Source organism: Castanea sativa, chromosome 4, assembly GCF_040712315.1.
Source record: "Castanea sativa cultivar Marrone di Chiusa Pesio chromosome 4, ASM4071231v1".
NCBI classification, from domain to species: domain Eukaryota; kingdom Viridiplantae; phylum Streptophyta; class Magnoliopsida; order Fagales; family Fagaceae; genus Castanea; species Castanea sativa.
This window is the reverse complement of record NC_134016.1, coordinates 14,027,892-14,048,251: the sequence shown is the minus strand read 5'-3', so window position 1 is coordinate 14,048,251 and position 20,360 is coordinate 14,027,892. Positions and strand designations below refer to the sequence as shown.

Below are 20,360 nucleotides of genomic sequence, written 5' to 3'. Positions count from 1 at the left end.
ATGGGTTATAGATAGTTATAACAAAGTTATAATTGTAGGTAAAAGTGTGTGGTACGAAAAATTATTCTGTAATGAAATAAATCCTAAAATCGGTCAATTATCTCACCTAATAACATGACCTGGGATGAAAATCCCATCTCAATCCAATTGGACAATTGGAGTGATATTAATGGAGGTAGCAGCTCCGCACCTACAAGCTACAATCTTGACTTGCCCAGTCAAAATTTGCGACACCTTAAGATCTGGTCAATGTGCCATCTCTACGTTGCGTTGCAAGGCATGGGATAATATAATTCAAGAGACCAAGACCAATTTCAAACTTATAATAAAAACAAAGAGACTAAGACCAAGGGCCACCCCAAGACAAAGAGACCAATTTCCACATTCAAGGTTATTCCAAATCCCTACAACGTTTATCAAAACTTCCTTCTATTTTTCCACAAAAATTCAAAATTCCTTGTGTTTGTTCTTAGAGTCACATTTTTCTTGGCTTGAGGGAAGCTATAGATTTATTATTATTATTTGGGGCCAGAAGATGGAAGCTAGATTGAAGCTAGCTTTGACATAGACATAGTTATGAGAAATTATTAGGTACTCTTGGAGTACGAAGAATAGTACTTTTTTTTTTCATATTCATGGTGAGATTCACTTATTAAATTCATTGTAGAATCTACTATTAATGTGAGAGAATAGAGTCCAGAAGCACCTAAAAATTTTCGGTTATAATATATATTGCTTAATACTTTGAGCTTGTTAAATCATCAATTAACTTGGTAGTCAAGTTGCGACATGCTTAACACCATTTGAGCTAATGCTACCACTAAGAAATATAAGCCCCCAAGAAATATAACAAATAAGAAAATTTAACAGAACATCCATTACGTGAAACGCTACATCAATAAGATAATTCATTAAAAACATCATCTATATATTACAACATTAAGCAAGATTGTTTTTCATCACAAGAAGTTAAGCTAGACATGTGACTCCCCTAGTTAAACAGCCTTGACCTTTAGAGGTACCTACAAACTTCCCAAGATAACAGAACTCCATATGATCCGCTATAAATAAGGAAAACACTAACGAAAATTTCTTTTTTTAGGGTCACATTTGAACCACATCTACAATTAACCAAGGACATAGATGGGGCTAGCTCTGACATGGACACCATAACAAACACACATCGCTTGACAATCATCAATTAACTTTGTAGTAAAGTTGCGACAAGAATTACAGCTCATGCTACCACTAAGACATATATGCCCCTAAGCATATATTAAAAAGAAAATATAATGAACCCATTACAAGAAACACTGTATCAATAAGATAATTCATTATAATGTATATATAAAATATTAAAACATAAGCTATAGACATGGAACTCCCCTAGTTGGACAGCCTTGACCTTTAGAAATTAGAAGGAGATAAAAACTGCCTAAGATAATACAAACTCCAGACGATCCTCTAGAAATAAGCAAAACACTTTACTAGTTTTTAGTTTTAGTTTTAATTTTTGCTTTTTTTGTTTTTTTAGCAAAAATTAAGAAAAATTCTTTGGTATTATAGTCACATTTGAACCACATCTATTATTAACAAAAGGGCATAGATGGGGCCTGCTCTGACATGGACACAACAGCAAACACACATCGCTTAACAATCATCATTTAACTTTGTAGTAATTTGTGACAGCAATGTCAGCTCATGCCAATAAGATATGTTAGCCCCCAAGCCAAGAGAAATAACAGAAAGATAATTTATTGAACCCATTACAAGGAACACTGCATCAATAAGATAATTCATTATCATGTATATATAATATATTACAACATACGCAAGATTGTTTTTCACCATTACAAGTTAAGCTAGACATGAAATTCCCCTAGTTCGATAGCCTTGACCTTTAGAGGGAAGTACAAACTAGCCAAGATAATAAAACTCCAGATGATCCGCTAGAAATAAACAAAAAGACTTCTGTTGTTTTTGTTTTTCACAAGTAGTTTAGCTAGGCATGCGTGTCGCCTAATTGGACATCCTTCCTTAGAGGTACATACTCCCCAAGATAAACCGCCTCGAGATGATCCGCTAAAGCAGACTTGTCAATGGTTTGATGATGATATGATTTGCAGACAAAGTAGACAACCGTTTGGACAACAAGAGCAATGAGAATGAGCTTGAATAGGAACAAGAAGGAAAGAATTCCAACTACAATTCTGATTGCTATGTCCGGTACATTCTCCAGCACAACAATATTCTCAAATACCAAATCAATTCCAACAAAACAAGTATAAAGCAGGATAAAGAAAGCAACTGCAACTCCCATCTTACCCTTTATCAAAGTCTTGCTCTTCTTCATAGCTTGAATTCCCCTAATAGCTTCTAAAACCGATACCACACTTGCCAATTGCCAAACTATGCTTATATAAACGAACCCCACCAAGTATAAGATCACAAGAATTATTATAATCACAATTCCGATTACACTATTTGAGAAAAAGACTGCTAACAAGCCGATTATTACTATTGCAACAATGTTGTAAACAAAGAGAATGGCAAAGCTCCATAGAAAAGTGACCATAAGTCTTTTCCATACCTTTGGAACAACACTCATGACCTTCTTGAAGGTGATTTCTTTGGCTGTGTAGATGCATGCAACTGTGTAAACAACTGCAGAGGTGGAAAGGAGGGATAAGATAAGGAGGATGGTAAAGTAGGCTATTCTGAAGAGCCACAAATAAGCCCAATCAGCAGAGATGCGATGAGAAAGATTTTCATAGTTAGTAGAGTTCTTTGGAGTATTATCTAAGGCCCGATTGTGGTCTATGATTTTGGAGAAAAGGAGCTCGGAGATTTGGATTTGAGCTAGGTAGATGAAAGAGAGTGGGACGACGAGAGCTAGAGTGATTTGGCTGAAGATTTTTCTTCTTGAAAATATGATCTTGAAGGACTCTTTGAAGATTCCAAAGAACCCCAGAAATTGAAGCTCCTCTTGTGCTCTGTCCATTATCTTCAATATTTTTTTTTTCCTTATTCACCTAGACAAGAATGAATGAGTGATTGCTAGAGCTTACAAATGAAGAAAGAAAGAATTATGAGGCTCTTATAGTAAAGCAGATGACTTGACTCTGTCCACTACCATGTGCGTGTGATTTTTTAATTATTTATTTAATAATATAAATTTTATTTTAAATACAAGCAGTTCTACTTCTAAGTAACTTCAATGTTCTTTCCAAAAAAAAAAAAAAAAAACTTAGTTCTATAACTAGTACAAAAAATAAAAACGTGTTTGTGGGAATCTACGGCGGTATCAACTGTCAATTATGAAATGACCGTCGTATTTGTTTGAATTACTGAAAGTATAAAGAGAAAAAGAAATTTGTATAATGATTGATTTAGAAAAAAAAAAAAAAATTCTTTCACGCTTAATTTATTTCTTTGTTAGTTTTTAATCTACTACTATGTGGTTTCTCAATATTTAAATAAATATTAACTAATACTATTTTAATATTTATTTAAATTTTTGTCACAATATGTGTACTTCTCTTTCCTATAATAGTAAGTTATAATGGGGATAGAAAATTTGAATTATTGATGTTTTTATATTAAATACTGAAAGTGTCCTTACCAATATATATATATATATATATATATATATATATACTGAAAAGTATATTAAATTATAAAGTTTTTGGTAGCTGGCAGTTTTTTTTTTTGTTTTGTTGATAAGGGTAGCTGGCGGTTGGCACACAATATGTTGTCTATTTGTTCCAAACTAAGTACATATTAAATCAGAAAATAAAATAATACAAAGAAAAGAATCAAAATATTTATTTTTTGTAAAAGAAAAAAGGAACAGATAAACCTTATTATGTATACTAGCCTCGTCATAAGCGTTTCGTGTGTGCAATGAGTTTTTATTTTATTTTATTTATTTATAAAAGAAACCTGTGTTTTTATTTTATATATATAATTTTTATTTTGATAATCTAATTCATAAGTAGATAAAGAAATTTGAAAATCAACTAGAGTGACCTTATTTTTTAGGCAATATTTGAGTGAGAGTTAGAATTGTATTTTTATATGAATGCCTTTAGTTTTGTCTCTACTTAAACATAGGAGTGTAGGGTTATTTTTGAAAAAAAAAAATCCCAAACAAGAGAAATTCATTAAATATTAATATAGATAAAGAAAAAGAATAGAAATAAAATGGTGCAACAATTCACTTACTTGCCAAAGTAGATTGCTTATCCAAAAGCTCATAATCCCTTTTATTATTATGTTTTTTTTTTTTTTGAGGAACTTATAATCCCTATTAATAAATTAAATAGCTCAAAAACTATAATAATTTTTTTTTGAAAACATATCTAATCCTTGATGTGGCTGGAATGAAAAAAGAAAATTAATTTGAAACTATAACAGCAGGGCAAATTAGTAATTATGCCTGAAGCCATGCCCCCTGTTCTTCAATTCTTCCGCAATTAAAGAGTGGAAAAGCAAGTCACCGTTCTAGTCTTTGTGATAAAGACAACAATAAAGAGGGGGTCCCCGTTGGCGTTGGGTTTGCGGTGATTAGATTGACAAAGAATTAATTGATGATGCAAGCGAAGTTGCCAAGTATTTCCAACTTCCAAGTTCCAAGAAATTAAAGAAAATTAGACTTCTTTTATGTCTGAATTCTCATCTTTTGAAATAAAGAACTTAAGTTTTCAGATCATAAACGAACCACACGGTTTTAATTGAGGTGGGTTTTTGCTGGGTAATCAAGATAATATACAAAGTTAGATAATCCGCAGCCAAACGGAGCTTTAACCAAAAAAAAAAATTCCAAGTTCCGAGTATTCTTTGATTCAAGAAAAGTAAACACGTATTCACTCTTAATTTTTGAAGTCAAAGTGGTCAAATATTGCAAGCCAAGTATTTCCACTTGCAAGTCTAATTAAATTTCTTCTAAAAAAAGAAAGTCTTATTAAATTTATTCAGCCAAAAAAAAAAAAAATTATAAATTCATACAAGAAGTCTTTTGTAAAATTCATCTCACATATTGATTGTGAGGCAAAGAAGTTGCAGATGGGTTTGCAAAAAAGGAGAAGGGAGCAAAGAAGCCACCTGAAAATCTATTCCCATTTTCCATCTTTTGTATCATGTAAATATGTATGGGACTTTCTGTATATATATTCCACACACACACACACACACACACAAACACACACACACACACACACACATATATATATATATATATATATATTAGTAACATAACTGGTTTAACAGTCATGCGGGTTATTTTAAATAATTTAATGAACCTTCTAATTTAAAAAACATGGATAGTCTTATTGATTGCCACGTCATGGGTCTAAAACTTGGTTTGGAGGAAACTTTTGTTCTCCCTCTAATAGGTTTTGTGACACTCAAATAAGTAAAAATGTTTCCTAATTCATTTTTAGGGTCACAATCAATATTTATAAATGTTTTTTTTTCTTTTATGAAAAGTTTTCAATTGAAAAAACCAAATAGAAAATCTTTTTATCCAAGATACATGTCAAACACAATTTAATCTTTGGGTATTTATCAAAAGGTGAATCTTCCATCCTATGCATAAGATGAGACAGAATTGACACGTAACCATTTTAAGATATGTGTTAGACCCGTTTCACATCTAGTGCAAAAAGCACTAAAAACAAGCCAAATTCTTTATCAGATACTATTCTTGATCCAATCCACAATATATATATATATATATATATATATATATATAGTTCTCAATATTCTTAAAGAATTATAATTATTTTAATATTCTCTAGAGCATTGTGACCTCCAAAGAGACCCCTTGTGGTGTCGTTTATTATCAAACATTCTCCATGTTTTACAAAATTGACAAATTAAACCATTGTAATAAAATTGCAATATTTAAAATAACGCAATTAAACCATTCTGTTCCAAATTTAATTCTAAAAAGAGTTCCACAACAAGTCGGAAAATGATCAAAGTCGACCTCAATATCTGTCCATCGATCTACTTTAGCATAGCATATTTGAATGGGCATACCACATGTGTTAGGGGAGAATTGGTTATTATGCACATGCTATGGCTTACATGATGTCCACGTCATCATTTTATGTCTAAAGTGACACAAGTCTAATAGAAGGGTCAGTTGCATAACGTGTATCTCACAAAATGTATTTGATAATAATCCATTTTACTATATATATATATATATATATTAATTGGATAAAATACAGATAGGCTAAGTTAGAATTTTGAAATGTTTTGAAGTTGATTAGTATTAACCCAAACCTTAAGAGTACATGTTCATTGTATTTATCATAATTAGTTTCTTTTAGAGTCCGTTTGGTTGGGAGGATAGAAAAGTATGAGGATAGAAAATAGAGGGAGGATGGAAAAGTGGGAGGATGAAAAACTTTTTGGTTTGGTTGAAAATAAAGTTTATATAAATTTACCATCATGTCCCTCCTAAATAAAACAAAAGTAATACATTATACATTTTAAAAAAATTGTGTATAGATGAAAGTGGATGTAGGGGCGTGATTTGGATCCTAGGCTCAAAAAGCAACAGGACTAGGACCCAAATACCTAGCACAACGAATTTATAGAGAGTAGGCTTGAAGGCTAGGTTTCCACGGAAGGATCAACGTGCACAATAGATCAAGGATAATAGAAAAATAAAGAAAATTAAACTATATGCGAAGAAAATCGCTCCTCGGCCTTTGCCGAGGAGAATAGTTCTTGAATATATTCATTCAGACTTGGTTACAATTTCTGTTCTAAGTTGCTACAGTATCTTTTCCCACCATTTTTCAGATCCTTTTCCTCTAGAGGGTTTCTCATATTATATAGCCCCCTTTAAATGATCTTGGCTCTTCAGTTGTAGGTCAGCCAAGCTATCACTTGTGTGTTTGTCCCATCAGACACCTTACCAAGCCCTTTGTGAGTTGCAGCAATCAAGGCAGCACTGTTCAGGGGTCTTCTCCACATAAATGCGGCCATGAGGTTTGGTGTGAAGTATTAAATGTGGTGGTAGCCACCATCCTTTTAGTCAAGACTGACCCCTTCCCCGAAGCTCTTTCTCTTCAGTGTGACCTTATCTAGTAACGTGCCACTGAAGTGGCCTTACCATCCGATGGCGTGATCTCCTCAAAGCTACAGTGGCCTTCTCGACCCCAGGTATGACACGTGGCATGATCTCCTTATTAAATTTATGTACTTCATAATAACCCCTCAAAATTCCAATTTTTCGCTTTTGTCCGAGGAGAAAAAATGGGGTTTTGATCTCAAATGATTGGTTCCACACGCTTCCTTGTTTTTCCCACTTGAAAATGTCGCTTCATGTGTTTTGTAACTATTCCTAACGCTTCAGAGCCCGTAACGTCTCATTAAATGCTCCAGGCGGCGCTCTATTCCCCACGTCCTATAGTGAGATGGAGATCCTACGACTGACATTTTTTTTTTTTTTTGAATTTTGGGCAGGATAACTCCCACCTAATTCCGCCTCCTATAAAAGGCGCTTGGGGGGGGGTTCATTTCTCCCACTTTTCAAAGCATATGAGTTTTCGAACTCTCAAACTTTTAAGAAGCTCCTAAAGCGACTCTCGCCTTTAATTTCGTAAGTTCTTTCCTTTTTAGGTTCTTTTCTCCTTAGCCTGTCTCCTCGGCCCTCTGTTCCCTATTTCTTTTCCTCACAAAAACTCCTTTTACTTCATATTAGTTTGCTTAGATGGGTAAATTTGCTCACCTAGTAGATTCTCCCGCCAGTATGGAGGGGTTTAGGGCTTTGTATCAAGGGTGTTTCCCTGCAGTACTGCCCTTCGGGTGGGTGGCATACCCATAGAAAGGAAAGGGAGGTTGTCATTCCCATGATTGCCTTCATAGAAGGGGGGATGAGGTTACCCATGGGGAGGGTGACTAGAGACTACTCGATAGCCCATAGGATCTGCCCTCACCAGTGTGCACCCAACCTGTTTAAAGTCTTGGGTAGTGTAGACGCTCTTAACGAGCACATGGGGTTAAACCTCACCTGGCACGACGTTGTATGGATGTACGAGTGCCATCAGCTCACAAACTCGAGGTATTACCTCAAGTATAGGTCTTCCATCGTGAGACTCGTCTCGTGTCTCCCCAAATCCAACAAAGGCATGAAAGATGACTTCCTGATTGTCTTGGGTGACTGGCATGACGATCTTCACTTCCTAGTCCGGGAGGGAGAGCCATGTGGGGTACCTTAGGTTTAGGTCTTTTAACATGGGTACTAGTTATGTAGTCTTGCTGCTTTCTCGTTTCTTTTAGTGTTGAAAGCTAGGATTTGTGTTAAAAACACAAGAGCTTGTTTAGACCCCAATTTTAAAATATTACTGTAAGATTACGGCTAGATTGCTTTTACGCTAACTTATCTAAGTACGGAACAAGAGTATATGAAGTGCAATAAACTGATAACTACTCTAGTTCATAAACATGAAAAACAAATAATAAATATAGAGCACAAGAGTAAGGGAAGAGAGATGCAAACACAAAATAATATGGTGATGTGTTATCAAAGAGGAAACCGAAGAACTCGCCGAAAAACCTCTCCGCCGCCCTCCAAGCAGTAAATCGATCCATTAGACAATAAGTTGGGATGCACGAATAGCAAGAGACCCTCTAAGCCTAATCTACCCAATGCACATAAGCCCTCCAAACTCCTACTCTAACAAGGCTTCTCAGAACTGTGTCTTGTCTAGCTTTCCAAATCCCACAATATGCTCGATTGCATCCACCAAGCTTCACTGGCTTTTTTTGGCAAATCCCTAAAGCTTTCCAAGCTCCAAAACACTCTCTACACTCTTAAAAGGTGTAGGTTGTGTTTGGGTACAAATCTCCTCTCAAGGTATGACAATGGAAAAGGGAAAGAGAAGAGGCTAGAATGATTTCTCACTAAGGATGAGTAGCTCTCTCTCTAAAAGATGGGTGTGTGTGTGTGTTGTAGAAAACCTATCTAAGGTTTTTCTCTGTGAGTGACCTCCTTTACTTTTGTGGGTAATAAGGGTATATATAGTATGGGTGAAGGGTAACAAAGTCACACTTAAAAATCCTCCAGGCAGAGAGTTTCGTGGGTATCTCGCGAGAAGGCCTTACCCGCGAAACACTCGTGAAATCCTCCAAGTTGACATGACTCTTCAGCTTCTAGCATATACTTCTCATGTGGCTCTTTCGCGGGTTAGCTTCTAGCAAGACACTCGCGAAATCCACTGATTCTTCATTTTATGCTCAATTCTTCACCAACTTAATACTAAACCCAATACAATAAAATCCCACAAAATACAAGGAACAAAATTAAAGCAATTACAACACTTTTTGTCATGGAATAAAGCCAACATAAAACATAATTGTAAATCACAACTTTACAAGTGTTTTGTTTCCTTCTAATGGAGGGTTTCATTATCCTGACCGTGGTTTTGCTTCTTGACTATTTTTTGTAGATAAGAGACATGTAGCTCCTAACCTTAATTTGGTCAATGTCGCGGACCTCAACAAGGTGTTGAAAGTCGAAGTGTTTGTGAGTGCAGACAGACAACTGAGAGCTGTCCACCTCATCCTTGACTTCAAGCCCTTGTTGGACAATTTTCAGGACGTGGGCCACGCGATAAGGGCAGGCGACCCTCGGCTAGCTCAAATAGACGTCTCGGTGCTCGGTTTTTTAGCTCGAGAAGATATTATGCCCATTGAGTTGCCCTCTTGACGCTCTCCCCGTGAAGCAGCAGTTATGAAAGAAGAGACAGCTTCCTCGCGGCTGTCACTCAAGGCAGAGATAGACTAGTTTCATTTGGAGGAGGAGAGAGAGGAGCAAGAACAGCTTGTGATCCAAGTCTCAAACTCGGAGAACGAGCTTGATCGGTCTTTTGGCATTCATACCTCCAAATTTGTAGTTATGTGCGCGGTTATCAGCTCGGAGAAGGAAGAAGAAGAAATATCTTTGATAAGGAAAAGAGGTTTGCGTGACCTCCTTTCGGACAGGGCCAAAGGGTCGGCGCCCAAGGACGCCTCAGGGTCTCAGCCTTCTCCTCCTCCTCTAGTCAACGTGTCTACCCCTGCCAACCTGAATAAAAGGAAGAAGGATAAGGAAGGGCCCAAGGAAGGGGCATTGGTCCTCCAAAAGGAAGGGGGGACAAGCAGCAAAAGACGGCCAATGGTAAAGGGAGGGCCTCCTCAGTCGAGAGTAGGGAGGACTAGACCGTGGCCGAGGTGTGCCTTCAGAACCCAGCCTAGGACCCTCGGGTGGAGCTAGATGGGGTTGCCATACCATGGAACTCCAGTATTAGGGAGTTCCAAAAAGGGCATGCTCACTATCTCACCGAAGCCTTGGAGCTGCCCTTCCTGCTGTCAAGGGATATAGATTCGCTGAAGCACATGTGGCAGCCGGACCTCTTTCTGTTCCTAAAGAGGGACCTTACTTTGGTAAGTTTCTAGACGTGCCTTACTAAGGGTTTTTTTTTTTTTTTTTTTTCCTATTTTTTATAACGTATTTCTCTGTTGTTTCTGTGCAGTCTATCCAGGAGGTTTTTGTGGCTGAGGAGTGGGTCAAGGATGTCAGGAATAAGGCTAAGGTTAAGGCCAACCTTTGCGTCAAGACTAGTGAGGCCTTAGGAGTCGTTGAGCAGAAGAACCAAGAGCTTCCCACAAAGCTGACCGTGGAGGAGAGGGTGTGGAAGAGTGCTGAGGCCGATTTGAAGAATACTCGGGACTAGGTTGAGGATCAATGCAAAATGCTCTATCATACTGAGATAGAGCTGGCCACAGCAAAACAATAGGTCCTGGAGCTAAAGGCAGAACTGGCGAAAGCCAAAGAACCTGCTCATACGGCCAAGGAAGCTGCAGAGGCCTAGGAGCAGGCATCTTACAACCTCGGGGTGTAGTAGACCGAGGTCCGTCTAGCGGAGGAGCTAGCCGAGGTCTACAGGGACTACTGTTAGGAGGTGTGGATGGAAGCACTCAACTTGGCATAAGTCCTTGCTGCTTCGGAGTGGAAAAAGGGTAAGAAAGTCTACTACCTTCCGGACATTCGTGAAGTTCCAGCTGCACTCCCACCTCCGGCTAACCTTGCACCAACCTCCTCTGAGCTGTCCCCTATCACCCAGGCCTCTCTTCCTCCTCCCGAGGTTTCCAAAGGGCTTGGCCATGCTAGTGACCAAGGCCAGGGGGTTGAGGTGGCTAAGAGTAAGGGGGCTGGCCAGGATGGTTCTTGGCTAGAGGACAAGGGCAAGGGCAAGGAGGTCAAGCCCCCGTCAGAGGCCAAGGGTCCAAAGGCCGCTCTCAAACTCAAGGATGCCGCTCCTAAGGCTAAAGATGCTGCTTTCAAGGCAAAAAAGGTTGACCCCAAATCCAAGGATACTGATCCCAAGGCCACTGACCCACCTATCTCCCAGCCAGGCAACAAAGAATACCGTTCTCCCAAGGCCAAGGCGTAGTTTAGTATCTTTTTCTTTTACTTTTTTTTTTTTACATGTAATCTTCCTTGGTGATGGATGCTTGCCATGTTTGAGGTGTATCTCCTTTCTTAATTAATGAAAAGACATGGATTTTTGTTCTATAGTAAGTGGATCTTGTTTTTCTTTTTCCCTTCACAATATTTGCATCTAAGTAGCTGTGATGGATGTTTTGCCTTTTGCCGAGGGGTTAGGTTAATAAGACTTCTAAGGGTTAAAACCCATGTCTTGACAAAAGGCTAATCAGTAATGCATTGTTGTTAATTCAAATAAATCAAACCCATGTAAAAAGTGAGGAGAATAACTAAGTGTTGGCACTAAGAACTGCATAATCAATAGGAACGTTTAAGTCCTCAGAAACAAGCAAAACACTTAGTAGAAAGAAGGGGACGTTTGAGGTCTCTTATTTTAGGAGTTCCCTATGAGTGTACCTTCAAGGCCTTCTATCCAAAGCCCCAGGTGAGTCCTTGTTTCAACCTGGTGATGCATAGGCCAAGGTCCCATTATTGGTGAAATTACAAAGTGTTATTTTTCTCAAGGCCTATGGTCTGAGGAGTCGGGCAAATAACCAAGGTTCTGTCTGTCACTTAAGCAAATATCCAATAATATTAATTTACCCAAGGTATGTGGTCCGAGGAACCAAGCATGACCAATGTTCTGTTTAATATTCAAACAAGTGATGGTGAGTATTAATTTACCCAAGGTATGTGGTTCGAGGAGCCAGGCATTACCAAGGTTCTGTTTAACACTCGATAAGCTAGCAAGAGGTATTAATTTACCCAAGGTATGTGGTCCGAAGAGCCAGACATGGCCAAGGTTCTGTTTAATAGTTAGGCAGGCAGGCAGGCAGTAGGAAGTATTAATTTACTCAATGTATGTGGTCTGGGGAGCCAAGCATGACCAATGTTCTATTTAACACTTAGTTAAATAATAGGGAGTATTAATTTACTCAAGGTATGTGGTCTGAGAAGCCAGACATGACTAAAGTTCTGTTTAATACTCAAGCAGGCAATAAGAAGTATTAATTTACCCAAGGTATGTGGTCTGAAGAGCCAGACATGACCAAGGTTCTGTTTAACACTTAGATAGGTAATCAATGCAACAAATAACATCATGAGTAAAATATGGCTGAAATGCATTTCATTAATAGTAATACCTTTGCAGATTATTTACATTCCAAGGGCATGGTACAACTTTTTCATCTAGATCTTCCAGGAAGTATACTCCTAAATCACCTACCGAGGTGATGCAGTATGACCCTTCCCAATTGGTCCCTAACTTCCCCCATGCTGGGTTCTTTGTATTACTCAAAACCTTTCGCAATACCAAGTCTCTAGGAGTTAAAGGTCTTAACTTCACATTTGAGTCGTATCCCTACTTAAGCCTTTGCTAATAATTTGCCAACTGAACCATGACATTCTCTTTGCTCTTCAATCAAATCCAAGTTCTTCTCTAATAACCCATCATTGTTGTCCAGAGTAAACAAGCTCGTCCTTATCGTTGGGAATCCAATTTCCAGATGAATTACAACCTCGGCCCTATAAGTTAGAAAAGGGAGTCTCCCCCGTGACCTACGAAGGGTAATTCGATATGTCCAAAGAACATGTGGTAGCTTTTTCACCCATTTGCCCTTGGAGTCATCCAACTCTTTTTGAGCCCATTAACAATGACTTTGTTCACCGCCTCCGCCTGTCCATTTCCTTGTGGATAAGTTGGAGTTGAATATCTGTTCTTAATGCCCATTTCAGAACAATACCTCCTGAAAGCTTTGCTATCAAACTGAAGCCTATTGTCTAAGATAAGGGTGTGAGGAATCCTAAACTAAGTGACGATATTTTTCCACACAAATCTCTTAGCATCCATATCTCTAATGTTCGCCAGGGGCTCAACTTCAACCCATTTGGTGAAGTAATCAGTGCCAACCAAGAGCCACCTTCTATTCCCCACTGCTTTGGGGAAGGCTCTTGTGATGTCCAAGCCCCATTGAGCGAAAGACCAGGGACTAGACAAGGGGTTAAGCACACCTCTTGGTTGATGGATATTTGAAGCAAATCTCTGGCATTGGTCACATTTCTTCACGTATTCTTGTGCCCCCCTAGGCATGTCTGGCCACAAATATCCTTGAGTGAGAGCCCAATGAGACAAGGACCTGCCTCCTGTATGGCTCCCACAAATTCCCTCATGTAGCTCCTCTAGGAGTAACTCTACCGCATCAGGGTGGACACACAACAAGTATGGTCCAGAGAAAGAGCACTTGTACAACTTCTGATCCTCAGATAACCAAAAACAAGGAGCTTTCCTCTGCACCTTATGGGCCTCCATCTTCCCCTACGGCAAAACGTCATCTCTGAGGAACAGCACAATAGGATCCATCCAACTAGGTCCAGTCTTGACTTGATGGATCTAAGCCTTCTACCTCTTCAAATTAGTGGGTTTACATAAATCCTCAACTAGGATAATCTGAGGTAAGCTCTGCGCCGAGGAGGTTATGAGCGTGGCAAGGGAGTCTACATGTATGTTCCTACTTCTAGGGATTTGCTGTAAGGTGAAAGATTTAAACTGCCACTGTAGGTGTCTGACTTGGCTCAAATATACTTGGATTCTCGAATCCCTAGCTTCCAACTCTCCATTTACCTGACCAACAACCAGTATTGAATCCGAGAACACCTCTATCGTTGTTCCTCCCATTTTTTGAACCATATTGATTCCCACCAGCAGGACCTTATACTCGGCCTCATTGTTTATGGCCGAGAATCCCAATCTCAAGCATTTCTCAATAATGATCTTCTCGGGAGATATCACAACTAGCCCCACTCCAGATCCCCTTTGATTGGCCGCGCCATCAATATATACTCTCCAGGTTAGATGTACTTGCAAGGACACCACCTCGATTGATTTTCCATCAATGTTCTGCTCTTATTCTTCTCTTTCAAGGGGGGACTCAGCAAACTCGGCCACTAAATCCGCGAGGACCTGTCCCTTAACAAGGGTACGAGGCATATACTTGATATCAAAAGCCTTTAGGATCATCCCCCATTTGGCGACCCGTCGCGTGTAATCAACTCTCCAAAGTAGGGATTGAAAAGGAACTTGGGTTAGAACTACAACCATGTGGGCTTGGAAGTAATGGGGGAGCTTGCATGTTGCATGCACCACCGCTAAAATGGCCTTTTCCAAGGGTAAATAACGTACCTCTGCTTTATGTAATGATTTGCTCACATTATAAACTGGTTTTTGTACCCCATCATTAACCCATATCAGCACCAGACTCACTGCGTGTGAGGCTACAGCAATGTAGGCAAATAGAACCTCCTCCTGCACGTGTTTGGACATAATAGGTGGCCGAGAAAAGGTATTCCTTCAGCTGCTAGAAGGCCAAGGAGCATTCCTCCATCCATTCAAATCCCTTCCACTTATGCAACAAGTGGAAGAAGGGTCTATCGGTTGACCGAGAAATGAATTGGTTCAATGCGGCAGTCATTACTATCAACTTTTGGACCTCTTTGGGATTCCGAGGGGGTTGCAGGTTGTTAATCGCTTTAATCTGATTAGGGTCAACTTCAATTCCACGGTGGGTGACCATATAACCCAGAAACTTGCTAGAACCCATGCCAAAAGAACACTTGGCAGCATTAAGGCGCAATTTGTGCTTCCTCAGTATCTCAAAAATATCCTCGAGGTCGTCGATATGCTCGGATTCTACTTTACTCTTCATCACCATATCGTCTACATATACCTCAATATTTTTACCCAAATGAGGCTCAAACATCTTGGTCATCATCCTCTGGTAGGTAGACCTTGCGTTCTTCAGTCTAGAGGGCATCACTCTGTAGTGATAATTCCCAGTGGATGTAAGAAAAGCAGTATTTTCCTGATCGTCCAGAGCCAATGGTATCTGATGATAGCCCTGAAAGACATCCAAAAAACTCATTCGGGAATGGCCTATAGTTGCGTCCACTAATTGATCTATCCGAGGCAAGGGGAAAGGGTCCTTCAGGCAAGCTTTATTTAAATTGTAAAGTTTACACATACTCGCCACTTCCCAGTTTTCTTTTTACCACCACTGTGTTGGCTAGCCACTCGGGGTAAAACACCTCTTCTGTGGCCCCAGCCTACTTGAGCTTGAGTACTTCCCCTTTAACAACGTCAAAATGTTTCCTGGATAAGCGTCAAGGTGGTTGCTTTTTAGGGATGGTAGAGGGGTTAACGTTTAAATGATGACAAATGAAATCCAGATCCACCCTAGGGGCTTTGTAGGCACTCCATGCAAACACATCAATATTTTTTTTGAGAAAATCTATCAGCTTTTGCCTTTCCCAAAGAGGTAGTTGAACTTCGATATGAAAGAACTTTTCCTCATCGTCACCAATGACAACCCTCTCCAATTGTATGCATTTTGCCTATTCTTCCTCTACCTCCGGGGATAGCAATCACACATTTGATTGCTATAAGTCCTGCCCCACGGAGGATGAGGACTCATTCTCAGTCTGATGTCTAATTGCAGCCACCATACATTGCTTGGCCATAGATTGGCTCCCCACTAGCTCCTTAACTCGATCCCCAGACAAGTACTTCACCTTCAGGTGTAGGATGGAGGGTATAGCTCCCATGGCGTGAAGCCAAGGTCTCGCCACAATAGAAGTGTAGGGGGAATAGGCATCTACCACGATAAAGTTCACTTTTACGACCTCTGTCCCAGTCTGAACGGGCAGTCAGATTTGGCCTTTTGGAAAGACGATCTTCTCGTCAAACCTTATTAAAGGGGAATCGTAGCAAGTCAGGTCCTCGAACCTCAGCTTCAGTCCCTTATACAGGTTGGGGTACATGATCTTAGCACCGCTGCCTTGATCCACTAGCACCCTCTTAACGTCGTATCCTCCAATCTTAAGGATAACTACAAGGGCATTGTCATGGGGCTATAAGGTTTCAATTTTATCCTCCTCGAAAAAGCTCAAAGCTGGTCGGCGCCCCGATCTGGCCCTCTTCAAATTAGGGGGCGAGTCCCCTATAGGTGGCTGAATTACAAACATCACCCTGGATGGCTGAGAACCAGTCCTCCTTGGGGCAGCCAAGATGACACTAATTGTGCCTAAAGGTGGTCTCGTAGAAATATTTCCTTGAGCTCTTGATCTTGCCTGGCCACCTTGCCCGTTGGGTTGGTACAAGAATTGCTTCAATTTTCCACTTCAGACCAGCTGCTCTAAGTGATTCCATAAAGTCCTGCAATCTTCTGTGGTGTGTCCTCACTCTTGATGGTATTGGCAATGAAGGCTTTGGTTGTGCTTCGTGGGATCTCCTCCCATCTTGTTTATGGTTCATTCTTAATTTTCTCCAAGATTTGATGTACTGGCTCTCGGAACACCGTATTAACCACTTAGGCAGTTGAAGGTGCAGATTGCTTGGCAAAATCTCTTTGAGGACAGCTATTTTTGTTTCGGTCTAACTTAAAATCCCTCTTGTCCTGAGGGATCACCTTGGCTTTCCTTTTTCCTTGTTGTTGATCCTCTTCAACCCGCTTGTATTTGTTAATACGGTCCATGAGCTGACACACACTCTCAACAGGTTTCCCAGTCAAAGATTTCCTTGAGCTGTGCTCGACAGGTAAGCCAACCTTGAACGTCCTTATAGCCACGTTGTTGAAATTCCCATTTATCTCGTTAAACATCTCCTAGTACCTGTCGGAATACGTTTTTAGGGTTCCCCCTTCTCGCATAGTCATGGACAACAGGGAGTCCAAAGGCCAAGACACCCTACTATAAGTGATAAACCGAGAGTTAAAGGCCTTTGTAAGCTCCTTGAAGGAGTCAATGGAGTCTTCCCTCAGGCCATCGAACCCTCTCATCGCTACGGGCACTAGACTCGATGAGAATACCTTGCACATTAAGGTCTCATTCTTCGAGTGAACCGCCATTCTCTGGTTGAAGTGGCTAACATGCTCTACAGGGTTCGTTTTGCCATTGTACATAGTGAACATCAGTTGAGTAAACTGCCGAGGAAGCCTTCCTACCTCAATCTTACGAGTGAAGGGTGACTTGAAGATCTGAGTCAGGGCTTTACGCATAACATTGTTGCTCAGGCCCTCACGAGACGGACTCTTCCCTCTTCGCCTATCATGGCGCTCCTCGTCGTAGGAAAAAGACTCACTTGGGGGAGTCCTCGATCTAGGCCGGTAGCTATTATCATTGCTATCATTAGAAGAACGGCCAGAACTTGAGGGCGTTCCTCTGCGTTGCTCGCGACATAACTTCCTATGTAGACAGACTATTTCCAGCTGTAGGCTCCTAGTATTTTCCTCATGAGAGGCGTGACTCCTGCCTCAAGACTGGCTACTATTTGTGCATACAATGTGTATGCTAACCTCCCGATCCTTTCTCCACTCGAGATTGAGAAAACGATCTTGACGTTGGGAGCCAACAGAAAGGGTCATCAATGGGCCGGGTCGGATTGGCCCGTCCCATTTTTACTTGGCCCAGGGGCACAATGGGCTAGGCGTAATGGACTATTAACTAGTTAACGGGACAGGTCAGGTTGGGCCTAAAGAGAAAACCCCAACCCACGACCCTGCCCATGGGCAATGCCCATTTTGTCTTTAATGGGCTTGGCTACTGGGTTAAGCCTAATGGGCTACCCATGAGATTGTGTTAGTATATTATTTTTATAAAGAAAGAATCAATTTTTATAAGGGAATAATCAATCTATTTTTTTTAAAGGAAAGAATCAAAGAATTTAATACTTAATTACAATTTTTTTTTTTTACAGTCAAATCTATTTAATTTTTTGTTTTGTTGATGGAAACTTATTTAATTTTTTTTATTAAGGCTTCAAATAGTTTTTTATTTTTATCTTTAATAAAAAAATCAAATGGTTAATTCAAATTTGCTAAACTACTAGAAAAATATATGTTTGGTAAACTAAGTTTAGCATAATTACTTTAAGTATTTTAGTGGTTGGGAGAGCTCTCTTAAAAAATTCATTTACAATATCTCAAGGTCAATCCTTCATACACCTCCTATATATTTTTGCTATAAATTCTAAGTTGTTAGACTGGGCAATGGGTTGGGCTAACAGGTTGGGCTACTGGGCTAGCCCACCGAGTGCCCATGGGCATAAAAACTAGCCCATGGCTTAACCCACTGGCCTAGTGGGCTACCCATGGGCCTCAATAACAACGGGTCGGGTCGCCCATTAGCCCGATGGGCTGCCGGGTTTCTGGGTTAGGCTATGGGCCATGGGCTATTTGATGATCTTCACAACAGATTCCTCCCGGTCCAGCCCCAAACCTACCATGGCTGAATGTTGATCTTGCTGAAGCTCAAGACTCCCCACAGTCGGCGCCAATTGTAGGGGCATAATTTGGATCCTAGGCCCAAAAAGCAACAGGACTAGGGCCCAAATAGCCTAGCACAATGAATTTATAAAGAGTGGGCTTGAAGGCTGGGCTTCCATGGAAGAATCAACGCGCACAGTAGATCAAGGATAATAGAAAAATACATAAAATTAAACTATATATGAAGAAAATCGCTCATCGGCAAAATTCGAGGAGAATAGTTCTTAAATATATTACTTTAGACTTGGTTACAATTTCTGTTCTAAGTTGCTACAGTATCTTTTCCCACCATTTTTCAGATCCCTTTCCTCCAGAGGGTCTCTCACATTATATAGCCCCCTTTAGATGATCTTGGTCCTTCAGTTGTTAGTCGCCCAAGCTATCACTTAAGTGCTTGTCCCATCAGACACCTTACCAAACCCCTTGTGAGTTGCAGCAATCAAGGCAGCACTGTTCAGGGGTCTTCTCCACATAAATGCGGTCAAGAGGTTTGGTGGGAAATATTAAATGTGGTGGCAGCCACCATCCCTTCAGTCAGGATTGACCTCTTTCTCGAAGCTCCTTCTCTTCAATGTGACCTCCTCTAATAATGTGCCATTGAAATGGCCTTACCGTCCGAGGGCGTGATCTCCTCGGAGCTACAGTGGCCTCCTCAGCCCTAGGTATAAGACTTGGCATGATCTCCTTATTATATTTTTGTACCCTATAGTGGAAATTTCAAAAAATAGTATAAGAAATCATCCAAAAGTGTTTTCTTAAAAAAATAATAAAAATAAAACTTAAGAGATAAAAAAGAAGGAAAAGAAAAAGTACCCATCACTTGACAAAACCAAAGAAAGAAAAAAAAAAAAAAAAAAAAAAAAGCTAGATATTTTTCCCACTTTTCACTCCAATTTTCTCTCCAATTTGGAGAGATTGTATTTTAAAGGGGGATGAGAGAAAACTTGTGGGCCCTACCACTTTTCTCTCCTCCACTCCCTCTCAACCAAACAGTGGAAAATAACATTTTTCACCATATTTTCCTCTCTCTATTTTTCATCCTCCCTGTTTTCACCCCAACCAAACATACCCTTAATTTTTTTTCCTTGTTTGTTACTTCTTTGTTCCATTCTAGTTGCTTATGACTCTTCTTCTTTACTAAAATTTGGGAACAACTTATTTAGTTTTTTTATTGAAATTGTGTTAAAGTATACTTGCATTTTGAAATAGCAGAATTTTAAAAAACTGTATATAAAAGTTAAAAAATATTAAACCTAGCTTATAAGCCAAAATGCCAAATAGACTTGCCAAACCATGCAAATTGCTTATCCAAAAGCTCATAATCCAGATTATTAAATGGCTCAGAAATTATAAACATTTTGCTCACATTTATAATCATTTATGTGGCTAGAATAATTTTTTTCTTTTTTATTTAAAACATAACAAGGTAGATTAGTAATTACACTTGAAGCTACGTTCTTCCAGTATTCAGCAATCAAGATCAAGAGTGGAAAATACAAGTCATGTCCTAATCTATTGGATAAAGGCATACATAGTTCAGCAAAAAATAAAAGAGAAGAAGA

The 20,360-nt window shown here is 39.6% G+C and overlaps 1 protein-coding gene across 1 annotated transcript; it reads right to left on the bottom strand.

Annotated features, from left to right (window-relative positions):
* Nucleotides 1-2,002: 2,002 nt before the first annotated feature.
* LOC142632482 (uncharacterized) lies at nt 2,003-3,001 on the bottom strand. Its single transcript, XM_075806874.1, has one exon. The coding sequence runs from the start codon at nt 2,999-3,001 to the stop codon at nt 2,003-2,005; it is 999 nt and encodes a 332-aa protein (XP_075662989.1).
* Between the last annotated feature and the right edge of the window lie 17,359 nt (nt 3,002-20,360).

Coding starts and splice junctions, on each gene's coding strand:
- LOC142632482 (XM_075806874.1), bottom strand. CDS start 3,001: ATGGACAGAGCACAAGAGGAGCTTCAATTTCTGGGGTTCTTTGGAATC.